General features: G+C 41.9%; 1 protein-coding gene across 3 annotated transcripts; it reads right to left on the reverse strand.

The window, feature by feature from the left end:
• Window positions 1–3: 3 nt before the first annotated feature.
• prr12b (proline rich 12b) lies at window positions 4–23,674 on the reverse strand. 3 transcript variants are annotated; one of them, XR_009270365.1, is made up of 17 exons: window positions 22,673–23,674; window positions 14,729–14,883; window positions 14,406–14,567; window positions 9,789–14,269; window positions 9,439–9,657; window positions 8,316–8,390; window positions 6,934–7,717; window positions 6,352–6,845; window positions 5,256–5,372; window positions 5,002–5,135; window positions 3,726–4,402; window positions 3,081–3,200; window positions 2,186–2,283; window positions 1,931–2,062; window positions 1,272–1,367; window positions 924–1,180; window positions 4–833 (listed from the first exon to the last, which is right to left on the reverse strand). XR_009270365.1 is itself a non-coding variant. In XM_058771287.1 (16 exons), exons 1-16 carry the CDS (start codon window positions 22,753–22,755, stop codon window positions 1,043–1,045), a joined length of 7,965 nt encoding a protein of 2,654 aa, XP_058627270.1. In that variant the 5' UTR covers window positions 22,756–23,674; the 3' UTR covers window positions 4–1,042. The 3 variants fall into 3 exon arrangements, 1 of the variants encoding a protein (XP_058627270.1); XR_009270364.1 differs by having other exon boundaries at window positions 4–455; window positions 675–1,180; XM_058771287.1 differs by having other exon boundaries at window positions 4–1,180.
• Between the last annotated feature and the right edge of the window lie 116 nt (window positions 23,675–23,790).

Here is a 23,790-nt window from a genome sequence, read left to right on the forward strand (position 1 = left end):
GCATCATTTTCATAAACTCATTTTTCTTTCTTTTATTTGCGTTTGTCAAATACAGGAGAATTCATGTACAGATGAGGGACAGGTAGAGAGAGAGAGACTGAAGCAACTGTACAATATTTACAGAAGAGAGAAATAAGCAAACCTCCAAAATAATAATAATAATAACAATAATAATTATCGTAGTAAACAACCAACAGATAAAAAACAAACAGTAAACACAGACATTTTGCACACTTTAAAACTATTACATCCCTCTGCACCGTCGTGTTTTCTTTGAGAAAACGAACAAATACACCTCTTTTTCCGCATTTTCTTTTAAAGAACAAACAGAAATTTTTTTTTGTTATTTTATTTTAAATACATTTTTCTTTTGCTCTATTTTTCGACAAAAAAAAGAACTACACACTGCTTTGACCCCACTCTTTTGTCTGCATCCTGTCCGCCTTGTCCTTCAGCTTTAGGGGACAGGAAGAATAGGGGGTTACGGGTGGCCCATTTCATGTACACCCTCATAAAACATGAGCATTATTATTCAAAATAATAACAGCAAACCACCCCAAGCTTTGGGAGGTAACCATGTATAAATGTCCATGTATAAATAATACAAATCATAATTGTTCATAATACATATTTATATATAAGTGTGTGCATGGAACATAGCATTCAAAGCTCACCTCTGCCAAAACACTGCTGACCAGTGAGGTTTTCAACCCTGTTCCCTTTGGCACTATCTTTATTCGTCTCTGTGCAGACAACTGTCTTTACACATTCTCGCTCTTTTGTTTTTTTTTTTTGTTTTCATACCGTCTCCCTGTGGCTCCCGTCGCAGGGAGCTGACACATAATGAAAGAGAGAGGAATGAAAGCTTTACAAAAACATTTTTATGTTAAAATGCAACAGCTTAAACCGCCAGTGGCTCTTACACATTCTGCAAAGGAAAATCTCATTTTCCTGCAACCTGGAGGTGCACCGGTTTTGTTTGAGAGAGAGGAGTTTCTCCCTTCTCCAAACAGGACGTGCTTGGAACGTCGACAGCTGAATCTTAAGCCTTGGTGCTGAGCGTCAGCAGTTCAATGAAGGAATTGAACAGAGTCTCTAGCCAGCCCTGGTTGGCCATGCACTGCTGAACCACCTCCTCCTGACCTGGATCCTCCTCAGCTGCCTGTTCTATGCTGTCCGTCTGAGGAGGGAAAAAGAGAGCTGAGGCTTTTTACGGGCTAATACATGAATACAGTGTTGCATTTCTCAAATAAGCTCATATATCCTCATACCTCTTTTTTACAGTGCAGAAATGTGTGATATTTGTAGTGATGGAGAGAGTGATAGAGACTGTATATTCGACAAGTCTCTGTTGACAGCTTCAGGTCCTGGCAAGCAGAGAGAGATGGGGTTACAAGTGAAGAAAGAGAGCTCAGAGATTTCAAGACAGATGTATTATTGGAATTCAATGACCACAAAAAGCTTTTGGACACTTAAAGGGACAGTTCACCAAATAACCTGTATGACTTTCTGTCATGTTTGGAAAAATGAAAAAGAAAGTCAAAGGGGTCCAATGTCGTTCTGGACACAACTGACTTTTATTATAGGGACAAAAATATTTAAAACATTCTCCAAAATCTCTTCTCATTTTTCAAAATATCTTCATTGCATTATATAACAAAACATCAAATCAACTGGCATCTGCAAACAAATGGTGCTTTTTAGCCATTTTTGCAATGATATTTAATCAACTAATACAAAATCAGCAATACAATATTTGCCGATACCTCAAAACATGCTGCGATAAAATTACAATTTGATTAGATTTAGGGGCCTATGATTGACATAGCTAGATATATATTTTTAGGTATGGCTAAAGTGCCCAAATACTTCTTGCGGTTTCTTACTAAAGGGCTTAATTATGTGAGAAACAATTGTGTATACAACATGCCTGCTGTTTGGGAAGGCTCCTTTTGACTCTGTTGAGGGTTTTGCGGTTGTAACTCTCTCCACCCAGGTGCACTTTAACCGCTCCAGAGTCTAGGGGGTCTGCTGTCATTTGAGGGAACATGTGCAGTGCCTCCTACAGAATGGGAAAGAGGGAGAGTGAGAGACTGCCAGACACGTTCCTCAGAAAACACAAATCAAGACGTCTATAGAGTACTCCAGAGGAATGCATTTGTGTATCACTGAAAGCCAGTGTCACCTGATGCTGGACACTCATGTTGACCCTTCTTAACAGCCTTCGTTTCTGTTCGTTGAGGATACTGTCAATCTTTCTCATGGGTGGGAGATAAAGCTCATCTGAGGACAAAAGGGGAGGAGCCAGTGGTAATGCATTTTGATTAAACTCAAAAACATCATTACTTAAGATTCACATTTATATGATTATAGAATATATGCATCTTAAGTTTTTCACTAGTTCGTTTTAAATGGTTCTGCAATGTGATAAATAACGGAACTATAAATATTTTATTTCCGTTCAAAGGTTTGGGTTTTATCTTTTTGTTTTGGAAAGAAAAGCACTGAAAATTATGTTTTATGAGTGTAAGGTCAGTTTAAAAAAAATTCATTTATTTGAAAAGTAATTTTTTTTTACTATATAACAGTCAATTTTGATCAATTAGCTGCATTCTTGCTGAATAAAAGTATAAATTTCTCAAAAAAAAAAAAAAAAAAAAAAAAAGTAATTTTTGAACAGTAAGATTTAACTAGCAAAAGAATTAGCAAACTGCTGTTTAAAATAGTGTCAGATGATTTTTGCAATTTTATCTATAGGCACAGGTTTAATCACTGCTACACTGTTACTTTTTCAGATATCTTTGCGTTTAGGCCTGGAATGATGACATCTTTGGCCTGAAAACAATTTAATGAAACTTAAATTAACAGCCTTCATTACTCACTGTAACTTTCCACTCCTCTTTTCTAAGCATCTTTTGCTTGTCATTATTCTTCTAGCCTCACTTCATTGTCCTCTCTCTCTGCCTCCTTTGCTTTATTAAACTCATCTTTCATTATTCTCTCCATCCTTTTCTCCCTTAATCACCCCACCCAATCCTCCACACATGCACTTTATATTTAACCGAATGTTGTTTGCTCACCGTTGGTGTCCTCAAGAGCTTGGATCATGTCCGGGTCCAGCGCAGTGCTGACCAGCATCTCTACATAACTGCGGAACATCTCTCTCATGGCCCGACTGTTTATCCCACTCCGTGTGGATACTGAAGATAGAACAGATGCAAAACACATGAAAAACCAGAAGGCACACACCAGAAAATACTTTCATACACACTTCAACAACTTGCAAGAAAATGCTAAATGAACTATTCAGTGTCCATCATCTCATACAGTGTGCTGGTTTATAGACAGATTATAGCAGGGGTCTACAAACTCGGTCCTGGAGGGCCGGTGTCCTGCAGAGTTTAGCTCTAACTTGCCTCAACACACCTGCCTGGAAGTTTCAAGTATATCAAGTAAGACCTTGATTAGCTGCTTTAGGTGTGTTGGGTTACTCTGCAGGATATATTTTTTAATTTATATATATATATATATATATATATTTTAAATGCAATGATTCATATTATTAACATTTTTACTGTATTTGTGATCAAATAAAGGGATAAGAAACTTCTTTCAAAAACATTTAAAAATCTTGCTAACCCAAACTGAAGTTACACTGAATGAAGCTGCTGATAGCTTTGCATAATATTGCAAACCCACACACACAGTAACCAAGCCATACACACCTTCATCCTCACTGGGTGGGTCAGGGGAGGAGTCTGAATCAGATGAAGAGGGCATTTCTTTAAGCCACTTCTTCCTCTTTTTAGGTGGAGGTTCTGCCTTTACTTTCACAGGTCTGCTCCTCGTCCTGTCAACCCTCTTCTCTACAACTCTCTTCTCCTCTTTGACCCTCCCGCGCTCCACAACGGCCGTTCTCCTCTCCAGCTTCTCTTGAGTTTGTCGCTCTTGGAGCTTCTTTTCCTTCTCTCGCTCTTTCTCCCTCTCCTTCTCTCGTTGTTTTTCCCTTTCCTTCTCTTTCTCCCTTTCTCTTTGCCTCTCTCTTTCTCTCTCTCTCTCCTTCTCCTTTTGTTTTTCCTTTTCCCTTTCTTTCTCTCTTTGTTTTTCCCTTTCCTTCTCTCTTTCCCTTTCTTTTTGTTTATCTTTTTCCCTTTCTTTTTGTTTCTCCCTCTCTTTTTGCTTTTCAAGTTCTCTCTCCCTTTCCTTCTCTTTCTCCTTTTCTCTCCTAGATTTCTCGATCTGTTCCCTCTCTCGTTCTCGCTCCCTTTCCTTTTCTCTTTCTCTCTCTTTCTCCTTTTCCCTTTGGTCCCGTTGTCTCTCTCTTTCTTTCTCTCTATCCTCTCGTTCCATGCGAGGTGGAGTCAAGCTACGTACAGGTTGTGGCTTAGGAAGTGACTGGCGTCTGGTAGGAAGGAAAGACATTCATCTTAGCAACGACAATATACTGATAAAATTGACAGTTCACCTGAAATTAAAATTCTGTCATTATTTACTCAGCCTCGTGAAATTTTAAACCTGTATACTGTTTTAACAAATTCTGTTATGCTTTAAGCCTAAGCCACAGGTTGGACATCATATATCCTTAGCTTTCGCATATCTCAAGATCAATTATCATAATGCCAGTATTTTATTACAGAGCTGCAGCAGTTGAAAGATTATCAATGAATAAATAAATACTTTCTCACACAAACCTATTGTATGGGTGCAGATGACTTTGAATACTGCTTATGAGTCAGATGGACTACATTTCTGCTGCTTTTTTTAGTGTTTTGTTTATTTATTTATTTTTTGACACATAGGCCACTGTGAACTGTTTTAAGCTGTTTGAAGATTCTTCAAAAATTCTGCGCTCCACTGAAAAAGCAACAGCATTTAGGTTTTAAAAGCATGAGGGTTTGAGTAAATGATCACAGAACTCTTTGATTGACAGTAACTACTGTATTAACAGCAATATAGCACAGGACCACAGTAGCTCCATAAGTGCATTTAGAGTGAAATTACCTCAGTGTGAGACTGGGCCGATGCCAGGGTTTCCGTGAGCACACTCGGACATAATCCTTTTTATTCACATTCTCCAAGAATTTGACATATAAACGCTGATAACGCATCTTTGCATCTCCAAAGTAGCCCAAATACTGCCAAAGGGTGACAGAGGACAGATAGCATGAGTTTAAGGGGGTGGTGTAGTGTTACATTTTCATGCAAGCCATCCAATGCATGCTATTAATTCTTATCAAATACAAAAACACACTCACATTACTGGTAGCACAAAACTGCCGCTGTCCATCTTTGATTTCAGGAGCAAACTTCTGCAGCAGAGCTTTCTGGACCCTCCAGATTGGAGGAGGCTCTCGTCCAGTCTGCAGCGCCAGCTGAGAAAAGCCATGAGAATTGAGCATCTAGTTAAATTGGTATTAAATAAAAATTCATCATTCATCTATTTTGTAAACCTATGTTGTAGATCTTACTGTGAACGATTCATCCATGCACATGCTTAATTTTTTGACATAACTGGACCTTCCACAGAAACAACAGACTGGTGATTTATACCAGATTTTTCCATCGTTTATTCTGCTTAAACCCTGCCTTTCCAAAATCAAATCTAAGCATAAATTTTTCACTGTAAAACCTACATCTCAAAATTCAAACAAGCGACAGACCATGGATCTCCAACCCTGCTCCTGGAAAGCTACCGTTCTGAAGACCTCAGCTCCAACTATGTTTGAACGCACCTGTCTGTAATTTTCAAGTTACCCTGAACACTTTGATTAGCAGGTTCGGGTGTATTTGATTGGGGTTGAACAGTAGCTCTCCAGAAGCAGGGTTGGAGACCCCTGACATGGACCGAATCAAGTCCCCACCATCATTTTTTTCTTGTCTGACAATCTGTTTCACTTGTATGTACGTTGCACTACGGGAGAAAAGATCTGTTGCTATTTCCGTTTAATTGCGACTTCAATTATTAAAAGGATAGTCCATCCAAAAATTATAATTCTCTCATCCATTACTCACCTTCATGTCGTTACATGTATGACATTCTTTCTTAAGCGTAACAAAAAGAAGACAATTTAAAAAATATTGGAAACCAAAGAGTTTTGGTTCCCATTGACTTCCATTAGAATTTTTGACCATAATACAGAAGTCAAAGGGAATTGAAAATGTTCGGTTCCCAGCATTCTTCAAATTATCTTCTTGCATCTTCCACAGTAGAAATTGAGTCATATAGGATCACAATGACATGAAAGTGAGCAATGACAGAATTATCATTTTGGGGTGAACTATCCCTGCAAAAATCGAAATATTGATTGTACACATAGAATACTACTAAAACAAAAAACAGGGGATTTTTACCTTAAGAGTACCAATATCTTCAGTGCGCACCACAAATTCATCCCTCTCTCTGAAGATCCCCTCCCCCCCACTCTCACTGTCATCATCCTCACTCTCTCCGGCGATGGCCGCGTTTGACTGTTTCTTAGCCAGGTGCAGTGAAGTGATCTGAGGCGTCGGGGCATCTTCGGGGGTGGGGGGTGAGGCCGGGGAGGGCTGGGGCAGCTCTTCGGGAGGAGGCGGGGAGGGGGATGGTGGGGGTGTAGCAGAGGGGGGCAACGTGGGTGGAGGCGGGGAGGGAGAGGGGAGAGCAGGTGGAGAAGGGCTGGGAGGCAGGGAATTATGCAGTGGTGGCTGTTGCTGCTGCTGCTGTTGTAGATTCTCCTCCTCTTCTTGAGATGGGAGAGGGGAGGGGAGAGACAGAGGAGGAGGAGGCAGAGGGGATGGGGAGGAGGAGGTTGGGGGAGAAGGAGAAAGAGATGGAGGAGAAGGGGGTGCAGGGGGAAGCTCGTATCCTAAAACGGGATACGGTTGAGGAAAGAAGGAAATAATTACTCTTTCACTGATTGTAATATTTGACTGTAGATATGTTAATACACTCACCATCAACCTTGGGAGCACCCAGCATTTCATACTCAGGCTCTTCTTCTTCTGGCTTGCTCTCCTCTGTCCTTATCTGATCAGCTTCCTCCTTCTCACTTCCGTCTACTTCCAACTCCTCTCCTTCCTCCTCACATTCAGTCTGTCTGTCTGCTTTCTGCTGCATTTCTTCATGTTCCTCCTGCACAGGTTCTTCCCGTTCCTCACCCTTGCCTGGAACATGAGCCTCCTCCTGCAGGTTGGGCCGTGAGAGCGAATCCAGCTCCTGTGACGTGTTTATCTCCATCTCAGGTTCAGTGAGCGGGACAGACTCCGGTTGTGGGGGCGGAGGTGTGTTAAGAGACACTGTCTGCGGAGTGGGCGGCGATGGCGTAGGAGGAGGTGGAATGGCAGCGAGACTGTGGGGCGTGTCATAGAGGGCAGAAATGGCGGATGAGATGCTCTTCTGCAGGTCCTGGTTCTTACTGACCGAGTCTTCCTCGTCTGAGGAGAATGACGGCAGGGTCTCCAGGTTCCTCTTGAGCTCCTCATCAAGTCTTTTACAGGGGGAGGGACAGTTACTGAGACCCAGGCTTCCATCACCCTCGTTCTCTCCAAACGGGGGAGGTGGAGGAGGAGGTGGTTGTGGGGATAATGGACGAATGCCTCCCTTTACTGAAGAGGAATCTGTGGAAGTGCACCCATCCACAGGTAGAGCTTCAGTGCCCGGCTGCTTCTTCCCAGTTTTCAAGAAATCCAGAAAGGAAGTTATAAAACCTGACTTCAGCTCTGAAGATTTCTCCTCAGTCTGTGAGCAAGAAGTGCAGAGCAGTGAAAGATGGCAAAATACAAGCAATAAGAGTCAAATAGCATTGAAATGTTTACGCAGAAGACAAATATAGTAAAAAAGGGAAAGAAAAATAAAGAACAACCAGAAAACAGCTTATAAATAAATGACAAATTGTAATAAAATGTACTTTTTTTCTTAACATCTTTAGATTATATAATCACTGTAGCCCCACTCTCTTACGTTAGGCGTGTCTGGAAGGAGGTAAAACACCTTACTGAACAGCAGGGTGGTTGATGACGGTTACTATGAATCAGTAACCTTAGCAACAGCCACCCTAGCAACAGCGCTCTCCCTTTCTTTTATTGCATTTTTTAAGAACTCAGTCATCAGGGTGGCCTGCCAATCATTTAGTCTATGTATTCTGCTCCCTCTAGTGGCAAAGTGCATACACTGAGAACAATGCTTCCTATGTAAAATAATTGAGTGTGAAAGAAATCCAAATGCGTTTTATGTATAATTTAGTAATGTGTCTTTTGGTCAAAATATGAGTGGGTTATTGTTTTCTATCAGAATTACACCTGGAAAATTGATAAAAAAATAAGAATTGAAGTCTTACTGAGCTGGAAAGCTTCTGCATGGTAGCCCAGGTCTCTGGGGTCATTTGGTCATCCATGTCTCCCTCCCAGGATATCTGCAGATACATAAATCATAAACATTTCACATACATGCATAAAAAGAAAATCGCACATCTACGCATAACACCCTAGACTGGCTCTTCCACCCTTCTTTCCTGAGGCTACTTGTTGCTGAGGCAACAAAGGACATCATTTGTTTAAGGCTGTAAAATGTTGGTTGAGTTATTGAATCTTCATGCTATGAAACATGGTTTTGGTCTGACAACATTTCATAATGTTACAGCAGATGTTTACTTTCCTCATTTAGGACAAAACATTTGTGACTTTGACATGTAGGCCTATAGTTTTCAAATTATGTCAAACCATTTCATCATCATCTAGATTTTTCTGTATTTGGAAAGATCCTACTCAGGTTGCTGATCATCTACTCAGTGAACTTGGTCGCTGCTCGGTAAGTGACATTACTTTTGCATTTGCATAAATCATAACTGATTTCACATGCTGCTTCCCACCAATCCCTTCTACTGCTGAATAATATTGTCGAACCTTGCTGTGCAAGGCTAACAAAAATGACTATAAATATGCTTGATAAATCAATTTAAAAGGCCTCCTAAAAACTCTTTTTAAGAAAAGAAAATAACAGTTTTAACTAAAAAGAACAAATTCAGCAAAGCATTTTGCTTTGATAAAATGAATCTATCACAGCTGCCAACAAGGCCTGGCAGGTCTTCCACAAAATATTTGACCTCCTATAAACGCACCTCCTCCACTAAACTTTGCTCTAAATCTGCAGGTCATTTAAGGACATCAAAAAGACAGAATATGAACAACCACATCGTTTGTTATGTTTTTGGACAAATAGGTTGCAAAAAGTGAGGTTGTCGGAATTGATTTTATGGTGCATCTTTATGCTAATTTTTTTAAGACATCAATTTATCTTTCTAAGGATTATGAAAGGATACAGATATTGCAACAAATAATATCCTAAAATGCAAAACCACAGAATTGCCATTTGCTCTACATTTTACACAGAACATCTGGAGTTATTTAAATATTTTCTGTTAAATTTCAACATTCACAAAATTTTTTGCAAGCTGAACTCACCTCTTGGGGTTTCTGCTTCATCTTTTCCTGACCGCAGCTCATATCATTTCTGTTCATGTCAATTCTGTTCATGTCCACACTGGTAGTGGGCCCTGGGCTTAAACCAAGAGATGGTGCAGATCCTACCGAACCATCAGACAAAACTGGATCCGTACTAGACAGGGAGTCTGTCCTCAGTAGGGAGTCAGATGAAGCCATTGAAGTAATAGGGAGCTTAATCTGGTAGGAAAACAATAAAGTAATTATCTTTTGAATCAACACATGCTTTTACATTTGTTACAGTTTCATTGACCCATCATTCCCACAAACATAATTCTTCCCATTGGTGCAAATCATAACCTTTAACTTACTTTGATTGGTTTGATGGGTTCCTGGTATTGTTGCTGAGGCTGATGCTGTGCAAGTTGTTGATGGTGTTGCTGTTGATGGTGTTGATGAAGTTGTTGTACATGTAGGTGCTGCTGTTGGTGCATATGTTGTGGTTGGTGCTGCTGTTGTTGCTGTAGATGGTGGTGCATGTGCTGTTGCAACTGTGGTTGATGATGGAGGTGAGGTGCTTGTTGTTGGTAGTTCTGCCCCTTGTTCATGTCTCTGTGCATTTCTAGCATTTGATCATCTTTCCTTCCACGCCCTCTTCCTCGCCCACGGCCCCTTTTACCCTCTCCACCAGGTCCCATCATGTTCCTGCAATACGGAGGCTCGGGGAGAGGCCGAATACGTGGCCTACCCCTGGGTCTTGGTGGACCTTCACGTTTAGGTTTGGTGGGTTTCCTACCCCTTTTCTTTGGGCCATCATGTGGGAGCAGCTGTGGAGGAGGTCCAAGGGATGGGTACCCTGAGGGTTGGCAGAAATCTAAATCACCCATCAAAGGGCTTAAACTGCCAACTCCTGAACCACTTCCAGACTTTCTGCAACTGGAAACGAGATCAGGAAGCAAGTCTGGCAGACGTCTGCTGTTTAAGCGGATGTCAGCTGGAACATCTGCTTTATCCTCGTCATCCTCAAATTCATATTCTTGAGCATAGTTCTTTTTAGCCTGTGATTGGGCATTAGGGTCTTTCCGTTGTTTAAGGAGGTGAAATGAGCTTGTTTTCAAAAGTTTTTTAGGTCTAGAGGAACAAAAGATTGGTGAGGTGAGCCCTGCTGTGCCAGGACCACTACCTACACCTGCAGAGCCCATCATTTTGTTTCCATTTCCGTCCACTACGTGTCCCGTGTTGCTCATCCCAAGGCCTGGGCCCTGAGACTGAATTAAGCCTAGTTGTTCTGTGTTTACAGTGGATGGGAGTTCATGGGATTTCAAGGGGTCCAGATCTAAGTGCATAGTACCATTGCCAGATTCAGACAAACTGTGACAATACTGCCCATAACCCGGATCACCATGATGACCCATCATGTCATATGCACCTCCTCCACCACCTGTAGCTTTAACTGCATCCATTCCTTCTTGTACTGTCCCACGTGCCTCTGGCACACCATCTTGACCCCCTTGTCCTGCACTTCCACCTCCTCCAGCACAACTTGCCTTGTAGTCCTCAGAGCAGAACATATCCTCCATCCCTGGAAAAAAGGAACGATCCTCATCTTGGAGAAGAGAATCTGGGAAACAAATAGATGTCAGTGGCATGAACCGTTGTTGCTGCTCTTGGCTCTGACCCTGGTTCTGAGCTGTTTTTCCCACAGGGCTACCAGTGTCATATTGATGCTCTTTGAGCTGATCCAACTGTGGCTCTTGTTCCCTGGGCTGGGATTGGGGCTGTGGAGGTCCAGAAGCTGGTTGCATGTGGTGAGGGTGCTGGTGAGGATGTTGATGGTGAGCGTGTGCCTGTGGCTGATGGTGGGAATGAGGGGGTGGATGGTGTGAGGCCATATGATGCAAATGAGAGGGGGTTGACATGCTCAAATCAGACTCGGACAAGAAATCATGAAGCTCTGCTGCTGGTTGTTGAGAGTGGTGGGATTGATGGTGTGAGGACATCCTATGTTGTTGCTGTTGTCTGTGATGATCAGCGGTGCTCCCATCTCCTGCACCAACTCTATCAGTGGGCCCTGGCCCTTCCCGACTGTTTGTCCTAGAGAGAGATCTCTCTAGCATGTCTAGTGGTGAAACAGAATTCTGATTTGACTGGCTTTGGTTTCGCTGAGCCTCACGTCCATAGTGGACATCCATAGTTTGGGACTGGAGCTGGAGTTGAAGTTGAGAGGCCTGTGGCTGAGCGTCTACTCCTCCAGATCCACCAGTACCTAATCCCCCATTTGGTCCAATCATGGCTTGTTGACTCATTGGGTGTTGTTGTTGCTGTGAGGGAGTCTGTTGGTTGTCCATCTTGTTTCGAGTGGTATGTGAAAGGACAGACTGGAGAAGGTGAGCCTGGGAGGTTTGCTGAGATGGGTCGGGTGGAGAATCCATTAGTCCAAGGGAGGACTGGGTCTGTCGCTGCTGCAAATCTGGAGTCTTTCGTAGGTAGGGTAATTCTGAAGGATCCTGAGCTTTCTTAAGATCTATATGCGAGTGGGCCATTGAATGGGGGTGAGAGTGCTGTGAATGCTGAGGGTGTTGCGAGTGCGATGGGTGAGGAGGGTGATGTTGATGTGTTTGATGAGTGTAAGGGTCTCCTCTGCCATAGTGGACCACTGAACCTAGGGAGTCATGTTGACTATGGGAATGAGTATGAGACAAAGAATCAACTGCACCTTGACCTCCAGTTGCACCAGCTCCAGCAAGCGATCTATCAGACTTAGTCTGCTGCTGCTTTTTCAGAGACATCTCCAACTGGTTCTCTAAACCTGTCCCTGGACCACAAGAGCCAGCAGCAACTGAAGCCACATTGTTGGTGGTATTATTGGTCCGAATGACACTCTGTAGATGATAACGTTCTTCAGATGCTTTGTTCAGTTCATATGCAGAGAGAGACTTCCCTCCATCTCTACTCTGGGAAATGGACTGGGACTGCGGTTGTTGTGAGGCTACTTGCTGAGCTTGTTGAGAATGATGCTGGGAGGGATTGGGTGCTGGACTCTGTGAGTCCAATAAGTGCTGAATCAAAAAGTCATCCTCATCTTCTTCGTCCTCTTCTTGAGATCTTTCTACCCCAAGCATATCAGAATCAGACTTAGATTTTGGCGGCGTTGTGTGATAAGACTGTGTTTGCTGGGGTGGCACCCTTGTGTCTGAGTATCCTTGTGGAGAAGCCAGGAATGCTGGGGAAAGGACTGAGGATAGGTACTTGTTGCCTCCATTTCCTCCAGGTGATTGTGCAGGGCGAGTTGGAGCAGGAGAGTGCAGACCTGGGCGGATTATTCCAGAATTACTTGACGGTGAAGGGCTGGAATCTGGGAGGTGGTATGATCCTCCACCACTTCCTACACTAGCACTACCGCCACCTGAACCACCCCCCACACTTCCTGAACTACCTGCTCCAGATCCGGTGGTACTGCTTGTTGTACCGGTAACACCTCCAGACACCATTAGTGCAGGTGAATGTCCTGTACCACCGTAGCCCATTGAGGGACTCCCTGCTCCTCCGAGAGATGGTGGCAAAGAACCATATCCTGAATCAGAGCCATAAACCACCTCAGCTGAAAATGAACGCCCCGTAGCTCCAAGATTTCCATAAGCTTTTCCTGACCCCCCAAGGCTGGAACCAAGATCCTGAGCCTGTGGAGAACTGAATCCTCCATATGGCTGGGGCAAGTGAGAGGTGGGTGGCTGGCTTGGTGAATATGACTGTTGCTGTGGTGGGGTTTGACCAGGAAGGCCAGCAGCTGGCTTGACAGGAGCAACTGGAGAGCCATATGTAGACAGGCAAGGTTTGGGTGGTTGCTGCTGCGTAGCAGAGGATGACACTGTTGGAGGTGGAGGGGGTTGTGGTGCTGACTGGGGTGGTGGTTGCTGCCTTGAGGGTGCAGAGGAGGAACTGGTTGAGACATTAGGATTAGAGGCAGAGGAGGAAGAAGAGGAGGTGGAAGAAGCTGAAGGAGGAGTGTGAGGGGTTCGAGATGAGGAAGAACCAGAGGAAGAGTAGCCACTACTTGAACTGGAACTCTTTCCTGTTTTGCCAATACCACCACCCGAGCCAGCTGAGGAGGAGACTGAGGAGGAGGTGTACGGGGGCTGGATAATAGGACGATATACCTGCTCTGATCGAGGAGAGGGTTTGGGGTCAGATGATGGGCTCTGCTCACCCAGTGGGCTACAGTTTATGGAGGAACCATGCCGATGATGTGATATCTGCTGGTATCCTGATGCACCGCAACTAAGATAGTGTTGTAGGGGATGAGGTGTGGAAGAGGATAGTTGAGACTGTCCGGGAGAAGGTCTCTGGTAGTGCTTGATCACACTGTCTTGCCTGGGGATGGCTCTTTCCTGGGACTGTGGTGGTTGAGGGGGTGCAGAAGAAAAAACAGAGGAATTATAGAGTTGAGAGGACTGATCCTGCAGTTGTGAGGACAGCAGGTTAAACTGAGGCGGTAAATGGCGTGTCGAGGAGGATGCAGGTGCTTGTGGTGGAGGAGCACTAGTGGGCTCTTGTGGCCCTCTATATGAAGCAGTCCCACTCTGTGAAGACAGAAGACGGTCAAATCCAAGACTTGACTGGGAGGGTGTTTTAATGTGTAGCAAAGGATCATGTGGTGACAGGAGACCGTTGGAAGTAGGACTGAAGGTAGGCGTGTCCTGCAGAGATAATGATGGGGTTACTCCAGGGAAGGAGCGCCCTGAGAAGGATGCAGGGTGCTGATATGCCGACAGAGCAGAGGAAGAGGGAAATGAGCCAGAGCCAGGTAGTGCACCAGAAATGAATAGCTCCGCAGGGGCTGGAGTGTGCATTGCTACAGCAACAGAGAGAAAGCAAAGGAAAAAGAAAATGATTCAGCAGTTAATAGGGTGATTCTATATATTTATTACATGATATATTTCTGTGTTTATAATTACATAATTCTCTATTCAATAACTCACAACACTAACCAGTTTGCCAAGAGGGAGTGCGAAATTGGGAGAGAAGGGAAGAGGCAGAGGGGGGTGGCTGAGCACCTCGGGATTCCAAAGCAGAGATCAAGTTCATAACTGAAGCATCTGGTCCTGAGGGACTGGCATGATGTAGTCCAGTATCAAACAAGCCTGAGAGCCCTGTGAAAGATGATTATTAAAGCAAAGTCTAACAGTACAGTGTTAAATCATAGCAATTTCTGAAGAAATATGTTTATGAGCCGTCACCATTATACTCAAACAAGCTGGATGAAACAACAGAGGTTTCCCAGTAATTAAGTAATTAATTTTGTCGACCTTACCTAAGCTCCTTCCTGTGCCCCATGCTCCGCCTTGTCCAGAGGTGCCTGGATGATGATTTGTTGCATATCCTTGCAGGGGGTGTGGTGTGGCATAAGGTTGGCGGTGGAGGAGTTCCGAGTCTGGATGGGAGGATCTGGAGCTCCCATAAACCAAACTGAAAAACAGAGGATTCAAAAAGAGGTAACTGACAGAGGAAACATTACAGAAACAGACACAAAAACAGAGTAATTGTTTACATTCTTATGCATTATTTGAAATTTGGGCATCTGACACAACCTCACTGTCCTAACTGGCCAGTGCATAATACATACAGGTGCATCTCAATAAATTAGAATGTCGTGGAAAAGTTCATTTATTTCAGTAATTTAACTAAAATTGTGAAACTCTTGTATTAAATTCAATGCACACAGACTGAATTAGTTTAAGTCTTTGGTTCTTTTAATTGTGATGATTTAGGCTCACATTTAACAAAAACCCACCAATTTACTATCTCAACAAATTAGAATACTTCATAAGACCAATAAAAAAACAAAAACATTTTTAGTGAATTGTTGGCCTTCTGGAAAGTATGTTCATTTACTGTATATGTACTCAATACTTGGTAGGGGCTCCTTTTGCTTTAATTACTGCCTCAATTCGGCATGGCATGGAGGTGATCAGTTTGTGGCACTGCTGAGGTGGTATGGAAGCCCAGGTTTCTTTGACAGTGGCCTTCAGCTCATCTGCATTGTTGGATCTGGTGTCTCTCATCTTCCTCTTGACAATACCCCATAGATTCTCTCTGGGGTTCAGGTCTGGTGAGTTTGCTGGCCAGTCAAGCACAGTAACACCATGGTAATTGAACCAGCTTTTGGTACCTTTGGCAGTGTGGGCAGGTGCCATGTCCTGCTGGAAAATGAAATCAGCATCTCCATAAAGCTTGTCAGCAGAAGGAAGCATGAAGTGCTCTAAAATTTCCTGGTAGATGGCTGCGTTGACTGTGGACATCAGAAAACACAGTGGACCAACACCAGCAGATGACATGGCAGCCCAAATCATCACAGACTGTGGAAACTTCACACTGGACTTCAAGCAACATGGATTCTGTGCCTCTCCATTCTTCCTCCAGACTCTGGGACCTTGATTTCCAAATGAAATGCAAAATTTACTTTCATCTGAAAAGAGGACTTTGGACCACTGAGCAACAGTCCAGTTCTTTTTCTCCACAGCCCAGGTGAGATGCTTCTGACGTTGTCTCTGGTTCAGAAGTGGTTTGGTAGCCTTTTCCTGAAGACATCTGAGCGTGGTGTCTCTTGATGCACTGACTCCAGCTTCAGTCCACTCCTTGTGAAGCTCTCACAAGTGTTTGAATCAGCTTTGCTTGACAGTATTCTCAAGCTTGCGGTCATCCCTGTTGCTTGTGCACCTTTTCCTACCCAAATTATTCCTTCCAGTCAACTTTGCATTTAATATGCTTTGATACAGCACTCTGTAAACAGCCACACCTTTCAGTAATGACCCTCTGTGACTAACCCTCTTTGTGGAGGGCGTCAATGTTCGTCTTCTGGATCATTGCCAAGTCAACAGTCTTCTCCATTATTGTGGTTTCAAAGAACAAGAGATACCCGGAATTTATACTGTAAGGATGGTCATTTATTGAAACTCAAATGTAAATATTCTAATATTTTGAGATACTGATTTGTGACTTTCATGAGCTGTAAGCTCTAATCATCAAAATTAAAACAAAAAAAACTTTTGAAGTGTTTTACTTTACATGCAATGAACCTAAAATATATGAAAGTTTCACTTTTTGAAATAACTTACAAGAAAAAATGAATTTTCATGACATTCTAATTTATTGAGATGCACCTGTACATAAGAGAAGTAAATGGTAAAATAATGCTTAAACATTAATTTTTTTTTAAAGAAAAACATTACACAATGTAACACACACACACACACACCATAAACACACATTATAAAGCATATATATTAAATAATACAACACTCATATAAGCCAGAATTTTGAATAAGGCAATCAAATTGAATGAAATCTATATGATTTTTTAAAATAAAAAGGTTAAATTATACAAACATGATTAATATTCATCATTTAGCATAATAAGTTATGGTCGGTGCTTAATAATAGTACTGTTAATTTGTACTAACTATATATTATTAAGCACCCACCATAACTCCCAATAATATTTAGCTATATATTTAGTTATTTCTATAACAATGCAGAGAAAGATGCAGAGAAAATAAGCACTGGGAATGAATTTTGATTATACCATTGTTTTTGTTCACTGTTTGTTGCTCTTTTAGTAGGTGTTTTGTAATGTATCTTTGATCAATTTAAAAATAAAGGGTGCAAGTATCAAATTCCACTAATCATCTAATTAAATAATCTCTAATTATTTAATTTTCCAATCAGCCAATTTTTGTACAATCTAATTATGACTTTGTTTTTTTTTGCGTGTGTGTGTGTGTTTCTTTTTAATTGCTCAAACATCAACCACTTGTGTTTTCTTCATTTAAAAGTAATTTTGGAGGACTAAATCAAACAATAACTCACTGTATTGTATCAAAAATCAGCCATGTGACATTGGGATGGATTTCATCCCCCCCCCCCCTCATACTAAATCCCTGTATAGAGTATCAGTTGACCCAGCTTGGCATTATCCCTCTCACACCATAGCCACACACAAAGATTAGCTCTTTTAATCAGCCTACTCACTTCCACATCCTCCTCCTAAAAAACCAGCAGGATCTGATTTTGACACACTATCTACAACAACCATCACACCAACAAATATATTATCAGCACTCTCAATATTGCCTCCTCTATCTATAAATTAGGCAAATATGCTGATTCATCGATATGTGACTTATGACAAAACAAGACCACATTATAATTCATTTTTTTGTATCTTGTCTCAACATTTACCACCGCTACGCTTCACGATGTGCAATGATACCGAGTGTAGCTCAGCATTCTGATTGGCCACTCTGCCTGTTGCCAGCCAATCAACTGTCTTTTGCAGTCTTTGCAGACAGTCTCTGTTGTTCGCTTTCATAAAGAGTGGCCAGTTCGGTTGACAATGGCAGTTAGGATGTTGCTGAGGTAAGACACAGAGCGCTCATTGATAAAAGCTCTCCACTGACTGAATTGCCTTGGTAACCCCCTCCCCTCCATCCTCAACAAGCTCTTAGTGTGAGTACAGCTCAGTTAGTCTAGATCCCTCTCACTCTGAGACCAGAGTGGGAAGCCACAGACACCACATACTGAGTGAGCGCGTGGTGAGGGGGTGGGTGTCATTCAACAGAAGCGGTGGAGTGGACCAGAAAATCTATTTTAAAACCTATTAAAGAAAGACCTTATTCAAACATACATCTTTGAGTGTAGTACTCGAAGAATTACCTAAATAAATCTGTACAATCTATAAGCACATCACCCATTGCATAGGCCTACTTCCCAATTCAGTCCCGACAGGACGCAAGACTAGATTTATATTGTCATTCTCCATTAAATAGACTCCTGGGCTCAATATAGTCACCGGAATACGTGTCTCTCAAAAGACCCTAATAAATGTGACAAAGACAACTGATGTCCATCCTGAGGGGGTTCCATCTGGGAGCATGTCCATCTCTTTTAAAAACACCCTCATCTTGGAGGCACAAGACTCGCGTAATTAACTGGATAAAGGCTCTAATGAACTGGGTTAAACATTTAAATGCATGAGTGAGAGCGCACATCCCGGCTGCCAACTGCTTCACTGATTGTACCTCTGGCATAATACATAATATACAGTGCCATGACAAAAGTACCCTTATGATGTTTTGATACATTAATGCTTCTGATTCTTTTGTGGGATCGTTTCAGGTTATGCAGAACAAGGCAAGCATTGTAGATAAGCTGAGTCACTGCTTTAAAAAGTGTTAGAGTCATAGTACTATGCAAAAGTGACACATAGCATTAAAAAATGACCATCAAGATATGAGATGGATATGATCATTTTAAATAAAAAATAAAATAAATATGACGAACCCTGACAAGCAGATGTTTCTCCTGCAACTGAATGTCTTACCATCATAAATAAGTAATGCATCATAGCATCAGTACTCTCTCTTCAAATGTGAAATCCATGTACATGAAATAATTATTCTGTGCAACCAAAGGAAGCAGTTTCACTTCTAGGTAATGTGAGGTTTGATAAGAATTAGACAGTAATTGGCTCTTAATCCCAAAGAGGCAGAGCAGAGACGATCAGGGAATAGATGATGAACTTCACAAGAATAAGGTAAAATGAAGGATATCGTACAAACAGTGGGGTTCAAAAGTATGAGACAATCTATTTTGCTTTTAATTAAATATTCTTTTATTACAAATTATATCATCAGCATAACAATGAGTGAGAAGTTACATGCAGAATTTCATATTTGCTTATATTTTTATGGAATATTGCAGTGTTTATTAGAAATTATTTATCCATGCACATCTTTAAATTCATATGCACTCATAATTTCTAATAAACATTAACTTTTCCTTCCCCTCCCCCTCAGTAACAGTATCTCTTCTCTGATCACGTGTGCACCGGCATGAGGGATGGACAATAATTCCTCCCTCCAGCAACCTGTCATTCATATGAGATCGCAGCAATTAGCAAAACAACAATGATCAACAATCCAATCAATTACCAATGAACAAAACAAGTCCAGTCCAACATTTTTCTCATTCGATAAGCCATTTCACAAGAGAAGATGGTTTCGGTTTCATGCTGAATTTAACAACAGCAGGGCTGAGCTAAAACTTTGCTTATTGATTTTTGCTTTTTATATTTAATTAGTGACCTACAAATACATTTTATTTGTTTTAATATTATAATATTTAACTGATACAATAAAAATAGAGGGACTCAATTTAATATATTAAAAAACATGTATATATTTACCATTTTATTTTTATACATTTGGATCACACTAAAACTATTTTACATCAAGTAATTTCTTCCTCTCAGTCTCTCCTCTCTCACTTTTTTTCATCATGCTGTCTTACACCTTCAGTCAATCAGTTTATCCTGTTAAACCTCTCACCTCCTGCCATTGTGCCTGTTCTTGAGCTGATTAAGCATAATTTAACAATGGAGAGAAAAGAATAGGGAAAAGGTGAAAAATAAATAAACAAACAATGGAAGGAAATTGAAAAAAACAACAACAAAAAAAAACTAATGGAAGGGTTAAATTAGAAAGCTTGATTGAATCCACTGTACAAGACTGCTCCTAATTACACAGGCAATAATTCAACACAGTCCCCCCCCAACAGGTGCAAAATGTTTACAGCCTGATGGGGAACTCAGTCATGGCCATTAATCTCCATTAGAACCATGCAGAGGTGTGTGCGGGATGTACGCTGCCCTAAGAAGGACAGAGGGCCTGGTGAACCTTGCCATCATGGAGTATGCCTTTGTCGTCTTCATAACCAAGATTCAGTGCGCAGAACTCTTGCTAAGCAACAGTGCTATCATTTTATGTTTATTCTCGTTTAATATTAACACATGCAACAACATTTCTTAATATAAGATCCAATATTGCCAAATGTGGTGTCCTACACAGACCCCCAGTGTCATTTTGTTTTATTTTATGCTAATTTACCACTTCTCAGTGTTTCATCATTGCATAATGGCTATGCTTCCAATGACCCAAAGCAGCAGTCTCACTGTCTAATATTCATTCAAAAGCAGAAGCAATTTTTGGAAAACTACAAGAGAGAAGATTCAATACAAAAGCGGTTCATTTCATTTTATTCGGCGGATGCTTTTCAGCCTCTGCAGCAGCAGCACTGAAGCTTGTCCATCATCATAAGCCTGAACTCCTCATTAAGATTCTGGATTCTATCAATCTGCCTATGAGTCTACAGAGATGCTCTTGAGTCAGAAACACAATATTAAAGATTTTGACCGAAAATAGAACAATTCCTCTTCAGCCTTGCTAAGAGTCCGCCAGAGATACTGGGACGCAGAATAACAGAGAAATGTTACGTGTTAGAAAAAAAAATCTAACCCCACACAGCATTTGTAACCCTTTTTTTTTTTTTTTAGGAGCATGATTGGAATTCCTCATACATACACATAGGGGTTTCCACACATCTAGGAATGATTGCTCAAAAGAATAGCCCTATTGTTGTCCTGTCATGTAAGAAAAAAAGGAGCCACTCCAAATGTGTTGCAATGCACAAATGATAAGACTTCTTGACACATTATGGCACAGAGAACAAATAGGCACCAGAACTTATTTGCATCTGTGTAAATAAAATAAAAAGATTAAACACAACCTACAATTAAAGATTTTTTTTTTTTTTTTTAATAGAAAGAAGCCTGCAAAGACAACGAATAGTAGCATAGATTCCACCGTATCGCATAATACACCTAAATGATCATAAATATATTCAAATTTCTTAACATTTCACTTCCCGTGCCCATATAACAATAGGTTAAACTATGCTGTAGGTGTGCACCCAAGTGTACGACTGACTGCATACATGCAACGCGAGACACTAACGCCACCAAGAACGATTGCACGCGCGCTCTGTAAGCTGCTAAGATTGATTTGGTTGTCACGGCGACTGATAACGTACATAGCGGTGCGCCTTTGAACTGTAAGTAGGCCGCGAAAATAGTGAAACACGTACCTAACGTACTGCACGACACCGTAACAGTCCCGTTTTCAGGTAACGTCAGCAACAAAATATTTCATCGCTATTTAAATATTGCAATGCAACACTTCCTAAAAGCATCAACCCTTTTGAGCAAACCTAATTTTTCCCGCAGAGATTTAATGGCTAGTCAATGTAAAACTAAGGTTTGTCAGGTCATTTTATTAGTTCTTTCAAATCTCTGTGCATATTTATAAGGGAAAAAACATTATGCAGTAAGTATTTATTTATAGTCTTTTCTGTTGGTGGGCTGCAAGTACGTTTGCAGTGCGTCTTACGTTTATGTTTACAGTGTGCACGTCTCGGTCACGCTGTAATTTCACTGAGGAACACTACACACTATTTGGTACGTTGCCAAGAGACTAGTGAAACGACAGTATCCTCAACAACAGATATGGTATTTCTCCGTTAGATGATAACGATAGGTTATGCAAAATTTGGGTTGTCTTTTTTTTTTTTTTTTTTTTAATACTACGAATTAGTAGCAGAGGTTGTTCATATAAGTTTGCATATAATATACAGCCAGTGTTGTGACATGTGTAACTGAATTATACATGTTGACTATAAGAAACTTCACCTCGCGTTTTGTCATTTAACGTTCAAGTAAATCTAACATTGTTTTCCGATTTAACTCAAAATGTGCATTTCCAAAATAAACCCTACTCGATTTATCAGACAAATATGCGTTAGCTACAGAGACGAGCAGCAATACAGTAGCTAGCGACCATTTCATCCCCCAAAAATATATGTGATTGCTTCTAATTGGTTGCCTCCAAAATAACGCTTTGTCAACGTGCGTTTTGTGCCACGCATTACTCACTACGCCGAATTAGCGTGTATTTAAGTACGGCATGCAATGTCCGGTTTGGTGCGCCTCCAAGGCAGGTTTGATTTTTCATTTTTGATAATACGCTAGCAAGCTAGCTAGCAACATCATCCCATCCCCCCTCTTTTCGCCCCTCTCCCCCTTTTCTGTCTCAGTCTACCTTCCGTATCACGCATTAACTCTCAATCGCATTCCTTGCATTTTCAAGACACCCCCTCCTCCCTCAGAAATGACAATACTGATGGCTGTACGTGGAGCCAGCGACAATATAACGCATGGAAGTGGTGAATGAACACAGCACTGGGAGCGAGAGTGGGAACATGCATTGCATTGCGTTGCGTCCGTCGGCATGGGCATTGTTACAGCCAGCTAAGCATATTTATGCATCCAGTGCATGGGAGAAGTGTACTTGCACAGGCGCCTTACCTTGCCTTCGCCGATCTCTCGTAACTCCATCCCGTTCCAGCGCCCAGATCACCGAATCCTGTTCCAGGATAATTTCTATCCATTAAAGAAGAGACAAGGGATGAAGATGGAGAGATAGACAGGGGGAAGGGGAGGGAGGTATTTCCTAAATTCTAACACACTATCTCTCCCCTTGTCCTTTCCTCTGCGCTCAATGTCTGTTTATCTCTCCCGTTTCACAAGCAAGTCCTCAAGAATAGGACCAGCACAGAGGGGGAGAGGAATGGAGGGAGGAGAAGGAGGAGGGGGAGATGGAGGATACAGAGGGGAGGCGGGGAGGAGGGTGGGGGTTGAAGTATTACACCAACCACAGCCACCACAAAAAATCCGGTTTCTTCCTCCCCTCCCCTCTTTTGCCCTCTTAAATATCTCGATGCCTATTGTCCTTCGCAGCAGAAACAGCAACGCGGCTAATGCACTGCATGTCTAATTCCGATGCCATTGCTTGTTACACCCACGACACGTGCTTGATTGTAGCCTATTTCCTCTTAGTTGTTCGCGTACTGCATTGCCACAAAAAGGTGAGATACTAGGTCTCTATAAATAGTAGTCAACCGAGCGCGCGTTTTCTTTTTTTATTCAGCTGTTGCGCCCCAAATATTTACATCATGGATAAATATACGCGGGATGGTAGGCTACCTCCTCGTCAGGAACAAAGTGGCTTGTTAGGTTCATTAAAATCCGCGAAGTTTCTAAGAAATATGCAAGGGACCAGTGTCATGCTTCAGCGCCTCACATAAATGTTACCAACGCACGGGATTCTAATCGCTACTTTCAGGTATTTAGCCAAGAAGACGCCATTTTTAAGAGTGGACTAACAGGCTCACACACATAAACATATCCACACACGCCCCCCTCTGCCGACTCGCTTGTCACACTCTCACACATACGCAGTCTGTCTGGAAGTCTCGTGCGTACTGCCGCCTTGTTACAGCACAGAGGCACTACTGAGTATAGGACGCTCTCTCTAGTACGGTCTGTGCACACCGAGACTGTGAAAGATGAGCGACAACAGCGACTAAATACTGGAATCGATTTAAGCGTCACGCGCGCTCTTGCTTCACGCAGTCGAAGTAGCA

The sequence above is a fragment of the Onychostoma macrolepis genome, chromosome 03, assembly GCF_012432095.1.
Source record: "Onychostoma macrolepis isolate SWU-2019 chromosome 03, ASM1243209v1, whole genome shotgun sequence".
Classification (NCBI taxonomy): Eukaryota; Metazoa; Chordata; class Actinopteri; order Cypriniformes; family Cyprinidae; genus Onychostoma; species Onychostoma macrolepis.

Coding starts and splice junctions, on each gene's coding strand:
- prr12b (XM_058771287.1), bottom strand. CDS start 22,755: ATGGATAGAAATTATCCTGGAACAGGATTCGGTGATCTGGGCGCTGGA. Junction 5,373..6,351: donor AAGATATTGGTACTCTTAAG/GTAAAAATCCCC, acceptor GGCTTTTCTCAG/CTGGCGCTGCAGACTGGACG. Junction 1,181..1,271: donor TTCTGCACTGTAAAAAAGAG/GTATGAGGATAT, acceptor TTCCCTCCTCAG/ACGGACAGCATAGAACAGGC.